The sequence below is a fragment of the Semicossyphus pulcher genome, unplaced genomic scaffold (assembly GCF_022749685.1).
Source record: "Semicossyphus pulcher isolate SPU_LCO1_2020_fin unplaced genomic scaffold, fSemPul1.0.p SCAF_17, whole genome shotgun sequence".
Lineage (NCBI taxonomy): Eukaryota > Metazoa > Chordata > Actinopteri > Labriformes > Labridae > Semicossyphus > Semicossyphus pulcher.
In genome coordinates this window covers 28439194-28455000 of record NW_027211681.1, presented here as the reverse complement: position 1 = coordinate 28455000, position 15807 = coordinate 28439194, and the positions used below count along the sequence as shown (strand labels likewise).

The following is a 15807-nucleotide window of genomic DNA, read 5'->3' as shown; positions in this document are numbered from 1 at the left end:
TGTGTGTTGTACCTGGGCAGAGCAGCTACACTGAGCACACTGTCCTGATGTAAAGGGTTTCCACACAGACTCAGAGTCTTCAGCGACTGCAGGACTCCCTCCGGCCTGTGAACACATCAGAATCACAGTTACACAAAGTCACACACTCTGAAGGGCACACACACACACACACACACACACTCTGAAGGTCACACACTCTGAAGTACACACACTCTAAGGTACACACATACACACTCTGAAAGTCACACACTGAAAGTCACACACTGAAAGTCACACACTGAAAGTCACACACTCGGAAGTACACACACTCTGAAGGTCACACACTCTGAAGGACACACACTCTGAAGTACACACACTCTGAAAGTCACACACTCGGAAGTACACACACTCTGAAGGTCACACACTCTGAAGGTCACACACGAGGACAGACGGCAGCGTCACCTCTGCAGCTCTGTGATGTTGTTTTCTTCGGCACTCAGAACCTCCAGCTGTGGCCACATGGGGGCGCACTCCAGGATCTGACCAGAGACGGCAGAGAGACAAAGAATCACGGATTCATTCTTAAACAGGAATCATGTGAACACCAGCTTCACTTTGTAGATACTTTTATTTTGACAGTTGACAGGAAGGGGAGGGATCAGGATGTGTGGAGGTGTGTTGTGTGAGGTGTACCTGAGGCCAGGTGAGGTCGCAGCTGTTGAGGGCAAGGGTCTTCAGTCTGCAGAACGCCTCGCAGTGAGCCGAGGGCTCAGAGGGCAGCCGCAGCCTGTTGGTGCTGAAACATGACATGAGATGTTAGGAGGGAGGCGCGCGCACACACACACACACACACACACACACACACACACACACACACACACACACACACACACACACACACACACACACACACACACACACACACACACACACACACACACACACACACACACAGGTCATCTGAGCATTGCGTACCTGAGCTGTAGTCCCTCCAGCTGGTTGAGCTGCCGGGTGATGGCTGACACGTCCTCCCAGCAGGACACCAGAGTCTTACTCAGGTCCAACCACCGAACAACTGATCACCACTGTTAAGGACTCACAATCGCTGAATTTAGTACAGGAAGTGTCCCGGCTTCTGTTTGTAGTCTGAGTAGTGCTGACCAATGTTGATCTATACTGAATGTCACACTTTTATTTATTTTCATCGTAACCAACTGAGTAACCAGTGAGGCCGAAATAAAGCCAGAACACACGCCCGGTCACAAGACACGCCGCCCGATGTGTCCATAAAAAGATACGTGGTGTTGTGTTCCTGATTTCTCCGTCCGGTCCGGGTCCGTTCACTTCACAGCCGCACAGCAACACTGATGTTAGAATCTCAAAACTGTAGAGAGAGAGGATTAAAGGAGGTACATCCTCACACACTGACATATTAAATGATGTGTCCTCTTCTTTAGTTTCACACTCAGTCTCTGCAAACCAGTGATGTCAGAGCAGGAAGACCTAAATAAGAGGCGGAGTCTAAATAAAGGCAAACAAAGGTTAAAGCCGATTTCCAGGAAAGACCAGATAAAAACACTACGTCAGAGAAAGCCACAAGATAAATTCAGTATTCTTTAAAAACAAAAATAGCTACTACATCGCTCCCTTCAAAGCCACCAGACTCCATTTTACCTCACAGAACACTTTCTTGTTAGCTATGTTATTCTGTATTAAACAAATACTGTGTTAGATCACATCGATCCATTTAAAACCCCAAAGTCACACAAACAAACCTCCTGATCGAGGCAGCAGCAGAGCAGCAGCTCCTGTGCTCTGTGAGGTAAAATTAGTGTTTTTATGAATGGGGTCTGGTGTGTCTGCAGAGAGCGATGTAACGTCTGTTTGTGGTTAGAAAATCATCTATAACAAAAAGGTCTCTCTCTCTCTCCTCTCATTCAGGCCGTTCGATGTGACGACATCATCCTACCTGAGCTTCTTGCTGCGCCCCTCCCACTCCATGTAGTTCTTCTCTGTGTCATAAATGTACTGCTGCTCCACCGCCGACAGGTAGTCCACCCCGAAGCTCACCTTCCCTGGACGCACAAAGGAGCCTCCTTTAGGGTGTCTGAGACGTGGGGAGAAACAACCCTTGACTTCAGACTGATCACATCTTAAAATATAACATCAGAGGATGATTCATTTCATTGATGATTGAGCTCTTGACTCTTATTGTATTAATTAAAAAATGTATCTGTAATGTTAGGATATGAATTACTTCGAGAAATGCTTACCTGAAGACACGAGAAAATAAAACTAATTCATTCTCCGTCTGATCTTAGGATACAAGAACTTTTAATACATCACAAATATGTATTATAATGCCTTATAAAAAACCTTTATGGAAGTGTATCGAATGCATACACCTGAAGATTACTAAATCTGTCACTGTGACACAAAAACACAACATGAAAAGTCACTTAACGTGAGAGAAAACAATCTGAGCTACATATTTCTTTCCACACATTTCCACAGCTTTACATCCTCTCATGATTCCTCTAGAGGATCCTCTCTTTCTGGTAATGAAAAACTGTGATAATGAAATACAGAGATTATTAATAACTTGGTTTATTTCTTGGTATTGAAGCAAAGAGTAAAAGAGTAACAGAAATAGCAGCTGCTGAGAATCACCTGCATGTAAAATACTGGACTCCTTCGTGGCTGCCGTCGTGTTTTCCTCTCTCTGGGTTGTCCCACTCTACGCCGAGCCACAGCCCTGAACACACACATCAACACATTAGTGTTGGTCTTTATGATCTCAGCAGCAGCCAGTGTGAGGGGGCAACTCTGCAAACTCAGAGGCTGACTGCATGTGGTGGTTCAGGCTGGATACATCAGGATTATTCACTATTATGATACATAAACAACTTTATTCAGCTTCTTTGTTAATTATAGACGAAGTTCTAAAAACTGTGCTGTCAACAAACTAAAGTCCAAAAAGATATCTGAACCCTAACTTTATTTTGGCCTGCTCTATTAAAGTGTTAAAGGATAGTTCTGGAATTTTTAACCTGGACCCTATTATTTATTTCCGGGTCTGAATGACTTGCCTGCTGTCGGTGGCACCAGACCCACATACTGCACTGTGGCCCGCTCCCCCTCGCAGGACACCCGTCTGCCCACCGCGTCCTCCGGCACCCCCGGCTCCGTGTGGTCCACTCCCATCGAAGCCCGCTGTCATTAAGGGAAACAAACCCGGAATCAAAGAGGAGCAGAGCTAACATGAGAATCACGTTCACCAGCTGCTAAACCAAACTTCATTTTACATCAGTTAAACTAAAAGTGGGGATGTTTTGTATCTTAAAAACACAACGCTATTACATTTATCCTTAAATTTCCTCACGTAGGTTAAAAAAGACGTAAAATAAGAACTGACATTATCATAAATCAATAATTACCTTTGACGCTTTAAGATGTAGATTTTAGACTCTTTAAGGCACTGAGCTAGCGTTAGCTTCCAAATCAAAACAATTCAAGTCTACTGTTAACCGGAAGTGACTGATTTGGAAGTTGCACCAATTTCTTACAAACATTTCCCAAATAAAACGTAAGCTAAAATGCATTATGGAAAATATAAGTGTCTTTTTAGGTAATAGATCATGAAGTCTATTTATTTCTCATTAGTACATTGAAAGTTGGTTTCGTGTTAAATCAACGTTAATGACGGAGCTGTAAAGGAACTGTTGTGCCCCCACAAACGCGTACCTGGAGGGAAATATTTCGCAGTGGGACGGCCGTGCTGCTGGAAGAAAAACGTGTGAACATACTGTAGCGATCATGTTATTGAAGTAAATTTCTTTAAATGCTGCATTTTACTTGACAAATAACTTTTTTCATTATAAGAACAGACCGGAAGTCAGTCTTCGAGTTACGGCGGAATAATCTAAAAGAAGCCATGAAGAAGAAACTTAAACAGAGGTTTGTTTACACTTTATTCCCCAAGTTAACGTGCATACAGGCAACCTGCGTCTTTTAACACAGATTAGTTTCAGACAGTTTGAAATGAAGCAGCAATCTGGCAGGCAACAAGAAACTGTTCCGTCATACTGATCTTACATTTTTAAATAGATTAATGAGTTTGATTACCCGATCGAAAACACAAGTCAATTATTCCAAAGACCAGTTGGGCTACTTGTGCCTTAGCACTCACAGTCTGTATTTAGCTTTTCATATTGACACCATGACTATGAATGACTGATCAAACTGTAATAATAAAGACTCGTTGCCAAAGCATTGTGTTGTAACTAGAGCAATATAATCAGTGGGGCTGCAACAGACGATTCTTTTCATTGTCAGTATTTTAATGACAAATTGAAAAATCTCTTTGTTCCTAAAAGTTCATAGAGCCCAAAGTGACGTCTTCAAATCGCTCATTTAGTCCAAACAACGTCTTCAGTTACAGTCATTTCTCAAAGAAGAGCAGCGCAAACTTAAGAAGCCAAAACCAGAACATGTTTAACATTTCTGCTTGAAATAGATACTAAAACGATTTTTTGATTATTACAATAGTTGGTAATTAGTTTTCGATTAGTGATGCAGACTTTTAAGCTGGTTTATCGATCATCATGTTCATCATGCTTCAAGAATTAATTTCATAAAATAGCCGGCTGTTTGGCCTGCGACCGGTGTTCATGGCAAGGGGGCAGACATCCTGTTTCCTCCCCCCTTAATCTCCTACCAGCTGTAACTATGTGAAAACACTGGATCCTGTTGTGTCATGTTTTCTGAGCGCTGCTTCGTCTTCACTTCAGTGTTTCCGTCTGCAGTGAGGAGGCGACGCCGGCACAACAACCTGCCGATTACGTGGTGGGTCAGGTGTCTGGAAGTTTGTTCCAGAAGAACTCTGCAGCCTCTGGATCATCGCTGACGGCTTTATTCAGCAGCGCTGCACCGGCTGCACAGCTTCTGTTCCAGCCTGCACCCAAGGTGAGTCTCACACAGATGCACAGCTTCGTTAAAGAAAGGGTCAGGGGGTCAGTAACACAGCAGCAGGAAAGTTGGCAGGAACTATACGCAGCGGCGGATTTATCCAGACATGATACATTAGTGAGCTTTTTGTTGTTGTTGTAATCCTGGCAGCCTCTTCGGAAGAGTACAGGAGCACAGGAGCAGCAGAAGGAAACTCCTGAGGTCAAAGGTCAGCTGGGCCAGAAGGAGAAGAAAAAGCAGCTAAAGGACAAATCAGAAGCTGATCAGAAGCTGGAGAACAGGTGAGGAATCAGTCAGCTGTCCTTTCTCTGTCAGCTTTCTTCTTCTTCTGTCCTTTTCTTCTCTACGTCCTGTTTCTCACGTTTTCTCAGCTAAATATTGTTTAAGTCATTTGTTCAGAAAACAATCACAAAAAAACCTCACTTCCTGGATTTATTTGACTCTTGTTCTCATTTCCTGTTTCCCTTTCTTCTGTTACAGAGAGAGCAGTTTACTGAAGGCAGACGAGGACGAGCGAGGGCAGGAGACGTCCGCGAAGCAGAAGCAGAAGAAGAGGAAAGCATCGGAGGCGGGCGGGGAGAAGGATGTGGAGCAGTGGGTGATGAAGAGACAGAAAGTGAGAGCCAGAAAGGAGGAGGAGGTGATAAAGAAGAAGAGGACGGTGTTTGTAGGAAACCTGCCCGTCGGCTGCACCAAGAAGGTACAGAGAGGACGGAGTTTAAGAAATGAACTCTAAATCTGAGTCGATGAATTGTTTATGTATTTGCAGCTTCTTCCCTGTTAATGTTCTGATTCTGGCGTCTGCAGCTCGTTCGTCTCATTGCAAATCTCTAGTCGTTCATTTTGGGGATATTTGTGTGTTTTCAGCCGTTTCTCCTAACGGACGAGTTCTGGGATGTTGTTGTAGTTTCCTGTGCGCGGCTGTAAATCAGGTCCAAATAATGAGCCGAACTAAATGAGAGTGAATGGAACAGAAGACGATCTTGGATGACCTTTTCCTTCCAAAGAGCTCTGATATGATTTCCACAGCTTCACTTGTTCCTTCAAAGCTTTAAAACTGATTGGTTGATGATTTATTCGGAGAGAGGAGGAGCTTCACATTTGTTGTTCTGTTTGTTTGTTGTCTTTCAGACGCTGCAGAGCCTCTTCAGGGAAAAAGGAACCATCGAGTCCATCCGGTTTCGCTCCGTGGTAAAAAAACCAACAAAGCGTTTTTGTGATCATGTAGTTCAGTCTTTATAAAAACACAGATGGATCAGGAATCCCTGCGTCGTGACTGTAAAGCATCTGTGGTGGAGGAATAAATAAATAAATAAATAAATAAATGGAGCAGGAGGAGAAGAGAAATATTCTGAGAAAAGATGTGAAAATTCAGAGATTAAAGTCGTAAACTTGTGAGAAACAAAAACTAGTAAAATCATGTTTATAGGAACCTTTTTTGAGCAGCGACCCCCCCATAAAGAAAGATGTGGTTCACAGAATTGTAAACTTCGATACAACAGGAGTAAAAAACAAACGATATCTGTACCTCTGTCAGAAAAGCCCGAGGCGGTGGGAGAGTTCTTGTTGTAATTAAAAAAGGCTTGAGGGTTTTTTCTCAAACACTTTGATACAGTCAGAGTTTTGGAGCCACCTCATCTCGCTGCTGTTACACAACACAATGTTCTGTTTGTTCCCTGCAGGTCAGAGAGGACCCCTCCATGTCGCGCAAAGTCGCAGTCATTCAGTAAGTTTCTCTCTCTCTTGTAGAGTTCACAGAGAGTTTGTAACAATCGGATCTTCTCTCTGTATAAATGATTTTCTTTTTACTTCACAGACGCAAAGTTCATCCTAAAAAGCAGAGCATGAACGCCTACGTGGTGTTTAAAGACGAGGAGGGAGTCACCAAGGCGTTAGAGAGGTCAGACGCTCGCTCAGTGTTTTATTACGCAGTCGCTTTAGTGTTTCATCATCAACGAGCTTCTCCTCGTGTGTCTGACAGGAACGGCATGGAGATCGAGAAAGACTTTCACATCCGAGTGGACAGAGTGACCGACAGCTCCTCAGTGAGTCTCAGACCTTCCTGAGTGTGAATCTGTTGAACTGAATGAATCCTGACATGTTTCTTCTTTTGCAGCACGATCACAAGCGCTCCGTGTTTGTGGGGAATCTGTCGTTCGGTGAGTCTCTCTGCAGAGTGACTGTTGATTACAGAGGGTTCATGTTTGTGTCTGTCTGTGTTGAGATTAACCTGCTCTGTGTGTGTGTGTGTGTGTGTGTGTGTGTGTGTGTGTACAGAGATAAACGAGCTGGCTGTTCGGCGGCACTTTGAGGAGTGTGGTGTGGTGGAGGCTGTGCGGCTGGTGCGAGACCAGAACTCTGGGCTGGGGAAAGGATTCGGCTACGTCCTCTTTGAGGTACGACGACTCAAATCCGGCTTCCTGTTTTCACCTGCAGAGATAGATCTTTTAGTTACAGAGGAAGATGATTGTTTTAACCACACACAGACGTTACATCGCTCTCTGCACACACACCAGACTCCATTCAGAAAAACACCGACTTAACCTCACAGGACACAGGAGCTGCTGGTGTAACACTGCCTCGATTAGTTAGATTGTTTGTTCTTTAATTTTGTTTTGAACAAATATTTTGGGGGTTCAGAGCTAACCATTTGAAACAGACCAACAACTCCTCCTGTTCTTTAAGGTAAAATTGCTGTTTTTCTTAACGCAGTCTGGTGATCAAAATGTTTCTGTGACTTTTTTGTGTCGCGTAAGAATCGTGATGGTTCGAATAAACCATCATCATCACATTAAAACACCAAAGTTTAAAATTGAGGCAACATTAGACCAGCGATTTTCTGTGAGCTTAAATCAGTGTTTTTCTGAATGGAGTCTGGTGTGTGTGCAGAGAGCGATGTAACGTCTGTGTGTGGTTAAAACAATCATCTTCCTCTGTAACAAAAAGGTCTATCTCTGTAGGGATCCTTTCTGTCATGTTGTCACACACTTAGAAGAACAATCTGAGCCTGTCAGTGGAAACAACAAGAACTTTTTAATCATTTAGAGCCAAAATATGTAACAACAGAGCCAAGGATTCAAAACAGTGTCCTTTATGGCGACATCTTTTATTCCGTTGTATCGTGACATAAGGCTCACTGTACTTGTGCGTTTGTGAGTTCTGCAGAGGTATTAAGATGATTTTATGAGGTGTAAGATATTTGAGTGTTAATGATTTTGTACCTGTTGGTGTCTTCCTGTCGCAGAGCGCTGACTTGGTGCAGCTGGCGTTGGAGCTGGACGGCACCAAACTGGAGGGCAGGACGATCCGGGTGAAGAGGTCGGTGAAGAAGGAGAAGCTGAAGAAAAATGACAGCAAAGCACCAACAGGGAAGGCTGGCAGGGGCCCCGCCAAGGGCCCAACAAAGGGCCCCGCCAAGGGTCCTATGAAGAGTCCTATGAAGGGCTCGGGGAGGGAGAGAGGAGGCAGTCGAGGAGGCTTCAAGTCTCCGAAATTCTCTGGAAACCAGCAGAGGTCGATCAAAAGCTCCACGTCCTTCAAAGGAGAGATGGCTGATCCAAAGAAAAAGACTAACAAGAAAGGAGTGAAGAAGAGAGTGAAGCCAAAAAAGACTGTTCATATCTGAGGACTCGACAGTGATCGGGCTCTACCTGCTCCAGCACTCACTCAGCTGTTTAGAGGAGTCAGGTCCTGGTCTAAGTAACCTTCAGTGGATGTGGCGTCAAAATGCTAACAACCACTTACATCACAGTTCTGTAGCCCTTTGTTGTCCTGCTGTCGTGTTGGATTCAATTGTCTGTTATCGTGTTCAAATAAATATTTTCTCTTTCACTGTTTCACAGTTTGTTGTTCAGAGATGGAAGTTTCTGCAGACTGTAAATCATAAATCAGTTTAGACCAAAAACAGTTGTGATGTTTGATTTCATCTCACGGTACAAAATCTACAAAGAGTTCAGACCTTTGAGAACGTACGAGAAGGGGACACGGCAACTGAGTGATCCTATAGAAGTCTATGAGAACATGCTCCTCCTCCTCTCCTGATGTATTCCCTCAGTAAACATGTTCCTAATGACTTTATGGTCTCAGTCTCTAGTTTCAAGTCTTCTTCAACACAGCATGATGTTCATTTAGTCACTGATGCTCCCACTGAGAGTCACACAGACCAGGAGGAGGGGAGGGGTTAGGGCGGGGCTACCTGTGAGTGACAGGTTGCCTGTTTTTCTGAAGACAAAATTAACATCCAAATTAAGATTGCTGTGAATCATAGCTGCACCTTGCTAACCACATTAGTGCTAGCGTTAGCTGATACCGTAGCGTTTTCTCCCCCTTGCTCCTCTCGTCCACATTCGGTCACTTCTGACTCCAACACATCAGGCAGAAGTCAAACAGCCGGAGGCTCAGGAACAGGACCCCCCGGCTGACACATTTCAAATAAACTCAGAAGACGACTTCATAGTTTGTTCACATTTTTATTTTTCCTAAAGAGGGACGTCCTCTTTACGATGAACAAAAAAATATCACTTTTTAAAAAGTGTTTCCAAGTCTAGAACCGAACAGAAAGACGACCGATAACAAAACAATAAATACGCCGAAGCATCTGATTCCTGCTCCTGTAACTTTCTACCACTGATATAAGAACCATGAATATGGTTGGTACAAACATGTCAGACAGTGTAAACCTGGTACGTGACGCTGTCAGGATGTGTGCTACACCACCCTGAAGGAAGAAGCTGATCTGTTTTCAACACCCGGTCCAGTTAGTTAACACAAACCTACTGATGGTGGAACGGGACGGGCTCTTGTAGTTCTCTGGACTTCATGACGAGATACTCCTAATACCCCAAAAACGGGTAATTAAAGTATAAAAAACAAACACTACTGCCATGGACAAACCAGGAATAAAAAATGAATTTCCTTAAGGACGCCTTGATGGGAAGTGACAGACGTCGGCCGGAGTGATGGAGGCCGAGGCGTTGGCAGGACGTGACAGAAGGAGGAGTCCACACGAGGAGGAGCAGGGTGAGGAATAAGGGGAGGTGGGGGATGGTTCCGCTCGATCCTCGCCTTATTCTATATCGTCCTCGCTCAGACTCTGTGCACTCACAATACGCTGCAACAGAAAACACACATTCACAGCTCGTTGGTTCGATTCCACAGGAAAACAACACAAAGACCAGACGGAGCAGGAAGAAGGCGGATGAGGAGATTCTGGACAGTCAGGGAGGGGTTGGAGCTACCTGGATGTCAACCTGATTCTAGACTGCCTACAGAGTGGGGGGAGGGGACTACCTGCTGATTATGGCCCGGTTTGGAAGAAGCCTGAACTATCTGGTTGGTTGTGATAAAGTTAGGGAGGAGTGGAGGAGACATGTGGACTACTTAGCGGATTCTAGGTCCTGTTGGGACAATGGGACAAGCTTTCTGATCATGTCTGATCACTGGTCTGACAGAAACCTTGTCCACCTGGTTCACTGTGGCGTGGTAGAGGTTGGAATGTTTTTGGACTAGCTAGTGAGAAATCTGGGCTACCTTGCCAAACTTAGGTCCAAGGGAGGAGAGTTAAGGACGTCCTTGCTGATTCTGGAAAAGATGGTGAGAAATCAGCACCGTGTGTCTGATTCTGGACCGGCTGATTCTGGAAATGTTGGACCAGTTAGGGCGACGTGGGGGGTTTAACCAGCCTGTGAGTGCTACCCTGCTGATTCTGGACGAGTTGATTAGCTGTTGGGGCTACCTGACTAATTCTAGACCAGTTCGGGAATGTCTGGGCTACCTTGGCAAGTAATGACCTGTTAACAGGGATTCTGGTCCAGTCCGTTCCCTGATGGGGCAAACAAATTGAGTTGGGCTCACAACTTGAGCCGGGCTCACAACTTGAGCCGGGAGTTGTGGATGCTATCCGAGTTACTTTGGACTGCTTTGAGAAGTGTGGAGCTATCCGGCTAAAGTAGGACGAGTTAGGAAGTGTTGGTGCTACCGAGCTGATTCTAGACCCGTTTAGAGGTGGGGGGGCTGTCTGACTGACTCTACACCAGTTAGGCGTTGCTGGGGCCTGGGCCAGTTCGGGAGTTGTGGGGTTACATGGCTACTTGTGAATCAGGTTTTACAGAGTGTGGGTGCACGCTGGCTGATATTACAACAGCTTGGGAGCTGTGGGGGCAGGCTTAGTTAATCTAGAAGGGAAGTGAAGGGACTACATCACTGTGGCCCAGTTAAGGGGTTTTGGGGCTACCTCGGCATGTTATGACCGCTTGTAGGGATGTGGGGGTACTTGGCTGATTCTGGACTGATGGGCTACTTGAATGACTTTAGATCAATGTTGTGGGGGCAGCCTGAATAAATATGAACCAGCAAGGAAAAAAATCTATTTATTTGTGACCATTTTGGTCCTTTTGTGGATCCGAGGGAGACCAGAGACCAGAGACCAGAGACCAGAGACCAGAGACCAGTTTGTGTGAGCCGGTGGAGATGCAAACAACAGAAGGATGAGGAATAAGGACTGCTTGTCTCACCTGGCTGATGCTGGGAAGTTTGGTGAGCAGCATCTGGAAGACGGGCGGTGGCAGAGTCTGCTGCAGGACCTGCAGCAGCTGCTGAGGCTGACCGCACACCGCGATGGCGTTGGTCAGATGGTCCACACCTTTCTCATAGTCTCCTGTGGAGCAAAGTATGAGGACACACTGACAGACTCCACAGAAACAAGTGTTGAAACACGAATGTTTGTTCTTTCTTCCACACTACTCCGGCGCTTTTGAACGCTTACATGGAGACTTTTGAAAAACCTGCGGACTCGGCCTTAGCTTCAAAAAGTGAATGTCGCGTGTTTAGACACACGTTTACTTCATCATTGGGTCTTATTGCTCAAACGGTTTTTAAACCTGAGGACAAAACATTTAAGCTAAGCCTTCATATCTTCTGCCATTTCAGTTTTCTTGTGTGGATAATCCGTTGCCATGGCAATGACTCTTAATCTTTGATGTCCGCTGCACTGGCTGCCTTATAGCCTTAAAGCAAGATGGCGGCGCTCATGAGTGCAGCGGCTCTTAGCTCTCCAGTAAACCCACATTAAAACTTTAAACTTTGACATTTTATTTATTAGACAATCTGTGCAATATATTTAATATGCTTGTGCAATATTATAGTCTGGCAGCTTACACCAATGCACTTTCACCTGCCTTGTTTCATCGTTTTATTGTCTTATGGATCTATGATTGGTGTGTGTGTGGAATGATTGTGTGTATGTATTTTTAAGCACCTGGTAGGGGCGCTCGCAATTACGTTGTTTTCTGTATGTGGTGATGATAAAGGCTTCTTGCTGATACTCGTGTGTTACTTTCAGTAACAGTTTCACGTCGTCTTCGGTCCAAACAAAGAAATATCTGCTTACTTTTCCGTCCTTTGTGTGTCGTATTTCCTGCGACTAAGAAACACAGAGTAGACAACCTGCTTCCTGTTTACACCTGCAGTGTATTTGAAGGATGAGGTGTTGAAGTATGGGCCGTGATTATTTCTGAAGAAGCTGTTAAACGCTCGTCTTGGTGGAGATCTTTCCATATTTTCATACTAGAGTGGTCGAAGCCTGAATGAAAATCATTTGTTGATTTGTTACCCTGAGCCAGCAGCTCCTCCCCCAGCTGGATCTCCTCCAGGAAGAACTTCTGCACCGCCTCAGCATCCTTCAGGTCTGGCAGCTGCAGCACAAACACATTCAGTCACAGGAAGTATTTATGACAGCTCTTCTCTTTGCTTTTTACATACTTGTGTTGTCTCTGGCGTCACAACGTTACCACCCAAACAGAGCAAACAGGAAACACAGTAAAAGGCTTTGAAACGCAGGTTACAGTTTAGTCTGTGGTCATCGATGAACTAATGAGACACATTGTGTTTTACGTTCTCATCTCATCTCAGAGCACACTGATGTGTTGTGAATGAACTGACATGCTGTCGTGGCTGTGCTCACCTTCGCGAGGCCCGCCCTCTCTTTGGCTACCTTCTGCTTTCTCCTCCCTGCGACGAAAACACAAAACAAAAGATGACCGTTTCATTACATCAAAAACCACCGCTGAGTCACCAAGGAGGAGTGACAGACCCCCAGCTGCCCTAAGAACGAGTCTTTTTGTTGTGGTTTTAAAGAGATATTTTTAAACCTACGACAAAATGAAAAAAACAAAAGGTACAAATAACAGGTGACTTTGCTATTTTAAATGATTAGTGAGTCTGGTGCCTTTGAAGTGAGCTATGTAACCACTGTTTCTGGTTCAAGTAGCAAACTCCCTGAGAGCTCATCTCTGCTCTGTCTCGATCCTACATTATACTAAAGCCAAGCACCAGCCAGACCACAACTGCAACAGTCTCTTGTGTGAGAGTCTCCCTCTTTGACTGAGAAAGGTTTAATGATTGACAGCCAAAACTGAGCTCAACACTTGGATACCACTTTAAAAAAATCATTAACCCTTCACAAACAGGCAGCTCTGGTGAAAATGATGGACTCCATGACACTAGTGTGTTTGCTCAGGAGCTTACTGGTCCTCTGCTCGCAGGAACAAAAGGCCAACCTGTTTCACTTAGCAACCTAAAGTCACCTTTCAAGAGAAACACCATAATCTCCATTTGGCTGAACGCCCAGGTGGTCACTGTGATGCTGACCGTGCTGTTGTGAAGCAGCCTTATGAATGAGTCTGCTCAGGTGCCAATAAACAACGCTATTATTGTGACATGTAACAGTGTGCATGAAACCAGGGCGATGTTAGAGAGTGTTTTTAATAAGCAGAGACATCTTGGACAAATACAAGAAACAAGAACAGCAAAGTCCACCAAACTCCATTGAAAATGTGACACGACCTTGCTGGAATCTACAAGGTGACTATCAGATCGAATGTGACATGAAGCGCTTTAGCAATAATAAATGTCTCTTCAAATATTCCTACTCCAATCCAGTTTAACAGTTTGTCAGTTACCTTTTTAATTCTTCTAATAAAACTCGCTCACAACAGCAGGCAGACGTAAGACAAGGTAACAATAGAAAGTGTACATAGAACTCATTCTTTATTTGGCAAACATATGCTACTCTTTCTTCAAAAGGCAGAAGGAAATTATGTTAGTGAAGCAACAAAATATGGAGTTGTTCCAACTAAATGAGCTAAATTAGTATTCTCATGGTATTTGCAAGTACAAACTACAGTTTAGTACACATAACCTATATGAGAGCGTGCACAGACACTAGATACCTAGAGCTTTAGATAAGTAGAGCCCAATTTTCCATTAGAGATCTATCACACATTCAATACAAAACCTATAGTATTAATATTTAAAGATAAGAGCTGCATTTTACTATTCCTGAGCACAGTAAGAGCTTACAAAAACTAGCATTTTCCTGTTGGTTGGTCTACTTTAAGCCGAATTAACCTAAAGACCTTTTGAACTCGTTTGAGGTCATAATCATGCACTACAAAATTTGTTAAATGGTCGTTTAGTGGGAAAAGTCAAAATATCTGTGAAAACTGAATGCAGTTCGGTGTAAAAGCTTCACCAAATAAGGCAGAACACGTTGTACAGGTACAACAAATCGTTTGACACAAGCTAATAGTGTGAAAGCTCATTCAGCACTGCCGCTAGTTTATAACGTTTAAGGATTAGGAAGGAATGACCTGTCCTGAACTCATCTGGGAAATAGCGATATCCCTTTTAAAAGTGTCACTCTTCTTTATCGACGAGCGAGCTGCATCGAAGAAGCCCTAACGGGTTGTAGTGGTCCTACGACGTCTTTGACACAAGTTATTACTATGACAGCGTTAGCCGGCAAGCCAAAACAACAAACCGAGCCGAACAGAACCGAACAGAACCGAACCACACTGGACCGAATCCGGACTCGGAGGCCTGGTGGAGGAAGAGGAGGAAGAGGAGGAAGAAGAGGTCAACACTCACGCTCCCGCAGCCTGTTCTTGAAGTTGGGGTCACTCCGTCTTTTCCTGTCGAAATAGATGCAGTAACCGAGGAACAGAGCCCCGCACACCCCCGCAGCCATCGCGCTGGTCTTACCGCCCATCATAACTCCCGAGACCGGGTCCGTTTGAGGAGGTTTATTCGTGAATTTGTCGTTTTTTTAACCGTTGGTCGGCTAACGGCTGGAGACTGGCGGAGGAGCTCAGGGCTGAAGGACCCGGAAGGACCCCGGCGTTTGACAGCTTGTAGGCGTCTGTAAAATGCCAGACTGAAAATCTGAAGAACTGAAAGTAAACAACTTAAAACATCAAAGTAACAGCCTTATTTAAATTACCGATATGGTCTGGCTAAACCAACATAATGCATGGCTGTATACAACACATAAAGATGACCTTATCTAACTTGGTAAAATCTAAATTTTAAATGGACAGGGAGTGCCGTTTTTGGAATTTCAATAATACCGTTTAGGTGTCTAAAAATGAACAGGAATTCTGAATTTAAGTTGCATACATGGGGATATTTATTAGATACACATGATAAACTTTACACATGATTCTTCAGCACTGTATGCACTTGTATAACCAATTTCTCACTTTAAAATTACATTAGACTCATGTTGCTTTTTCGTTTTAATTTTGTATACCTACAACTTTATGTATTTTTGCAAACTGTTGTTAACAGGTGACATGCCTGTATGTTGTTGATGAAGGTTAATAAAATAGTTAGTAGGCTTTACGTGTCTCTGGTGCTCTTTTCCATCCATATGGAAACATGAACATGCTTATTCTTTTTGTATAATTCATTCCACTATTAATGTATTATTTTTTATTATGTTTTCAACTTCTCTCAGTTATTGTGCTGCCAGATCTGTCGCAAAGATTAAAAATAACAAGTCTAATTTCCCCATACAGGACAACT

The 15807-nt window shown here is 44.1% G+C and overlaps 3 protein-coding genes across 4 annotated transcripts in view; 1 reads left to right on the top strand and 2 right to left on the bottom strand.

Annotated features, from left to right (window-relative positions):
• Positions 1 to 3504, bottom strand: part of tbce (tubulin folding cofactor E) — an 8717-nt gene extending 5213 nt beyond the window's left edge. Inside the window, exons 1-9 of the mRNA XM_069665910.1 lie at positions 3417 to 3504; positions 3069 to 3192; positions 2650 to 2734; positions 1949 to 2086; positions 1278 to 1363; positions 955 to 1054; positions 673 to 775; positions 442 to 518; positions 13 to 105 (exon numbers count right to left, since the gene is read on the bottom strand). Coding sequence (XP_069522011.1) covers positions 13 to 105; positions 442 to 518; positions 673 to 775; positions 955 to 1054; positions 1278 to 1363; positions 1949 to 2086; positions 2650 to 2734; positions 3069 to 3183 — 797 coding nt within the window. The 5' untranslated portion in view covers positions 3184 to 3192; positions 3417 to 3504. The remainder of the gene's footprint in view (positions 1 to 12; positions 106 to 441; positions 519 to 672; positions 776 to 954; positions 1055 to 1277; positions 1364 to 1948; positions 2087 to 2649; positions 2735 to 3068; positions 3193 to 3416) is intronic.
• Positions 3505 to 3771: 267 nt separating this feature from the next.
• Positions 3772 to 8839, top strand: rbm34 (RNA binding motif protein 34). 2 transcript variants are annotated; one of them, XM_069665885.1, is made up of 11 exons: positions 3772 to 3936; positions 4785 to 4944; positions 5098 to 5228; positions 5428 to 5647; positions 6079 to 6138; positions 6630 to 6673; positions 6764 to 6847; positions 6929 to 6992; positions 7064 to 7106; positions 7225 to 7343; positions 8192 to 8839. In XM_069665885.1, exons 1-11 carry the CDS (start codon positions 3914 to 3916, stop codon positions 8570 to 8572), a joined length of 1329 nt encoding a protein of 442 aa, XP_069521986.1. In that variant the 5' UTR covers positions 3772 to 3913; the 3' UTR covers positions 8573 to 8839. The 2 variants fall into 2 exon arrangements, with proteins under 2 accessions (XP_069521986.1, XP_069521985.1); XM_069665884.1 differs by having other exon boundaries at positions 4770 to 4944.
• Positions 8840 to 9400: 561 nt separating this feature from the next.
• tomm20b (translocase of outer mitochondrial membrane 20b) lies at positions 9401 to 15092 on the bottom strand. The gene is made up of 5 exons (XM_069665735.1): positions 14872 to 15092; positions 12908 to 12954; positions 12557 to 12638; positions 11460 to 11602; positions 9401 to 10057 (listed from the first exon to the last, which is right to left on the bottom strand). The coding sequence occupies exons 1-5, from the start codon at positions 14993 to 14995 to the stop codon at positions 10013 to 10015; spliced, it is 441 nt and encodes a 146-aa protein (XP_069521836.1). The 5' UTR covers positions 14996 to 15092; the 3' UTR covers positions 9401 to 10012.
• Positions 15093 to 15807: the final 715 nt, after the last annotated feature.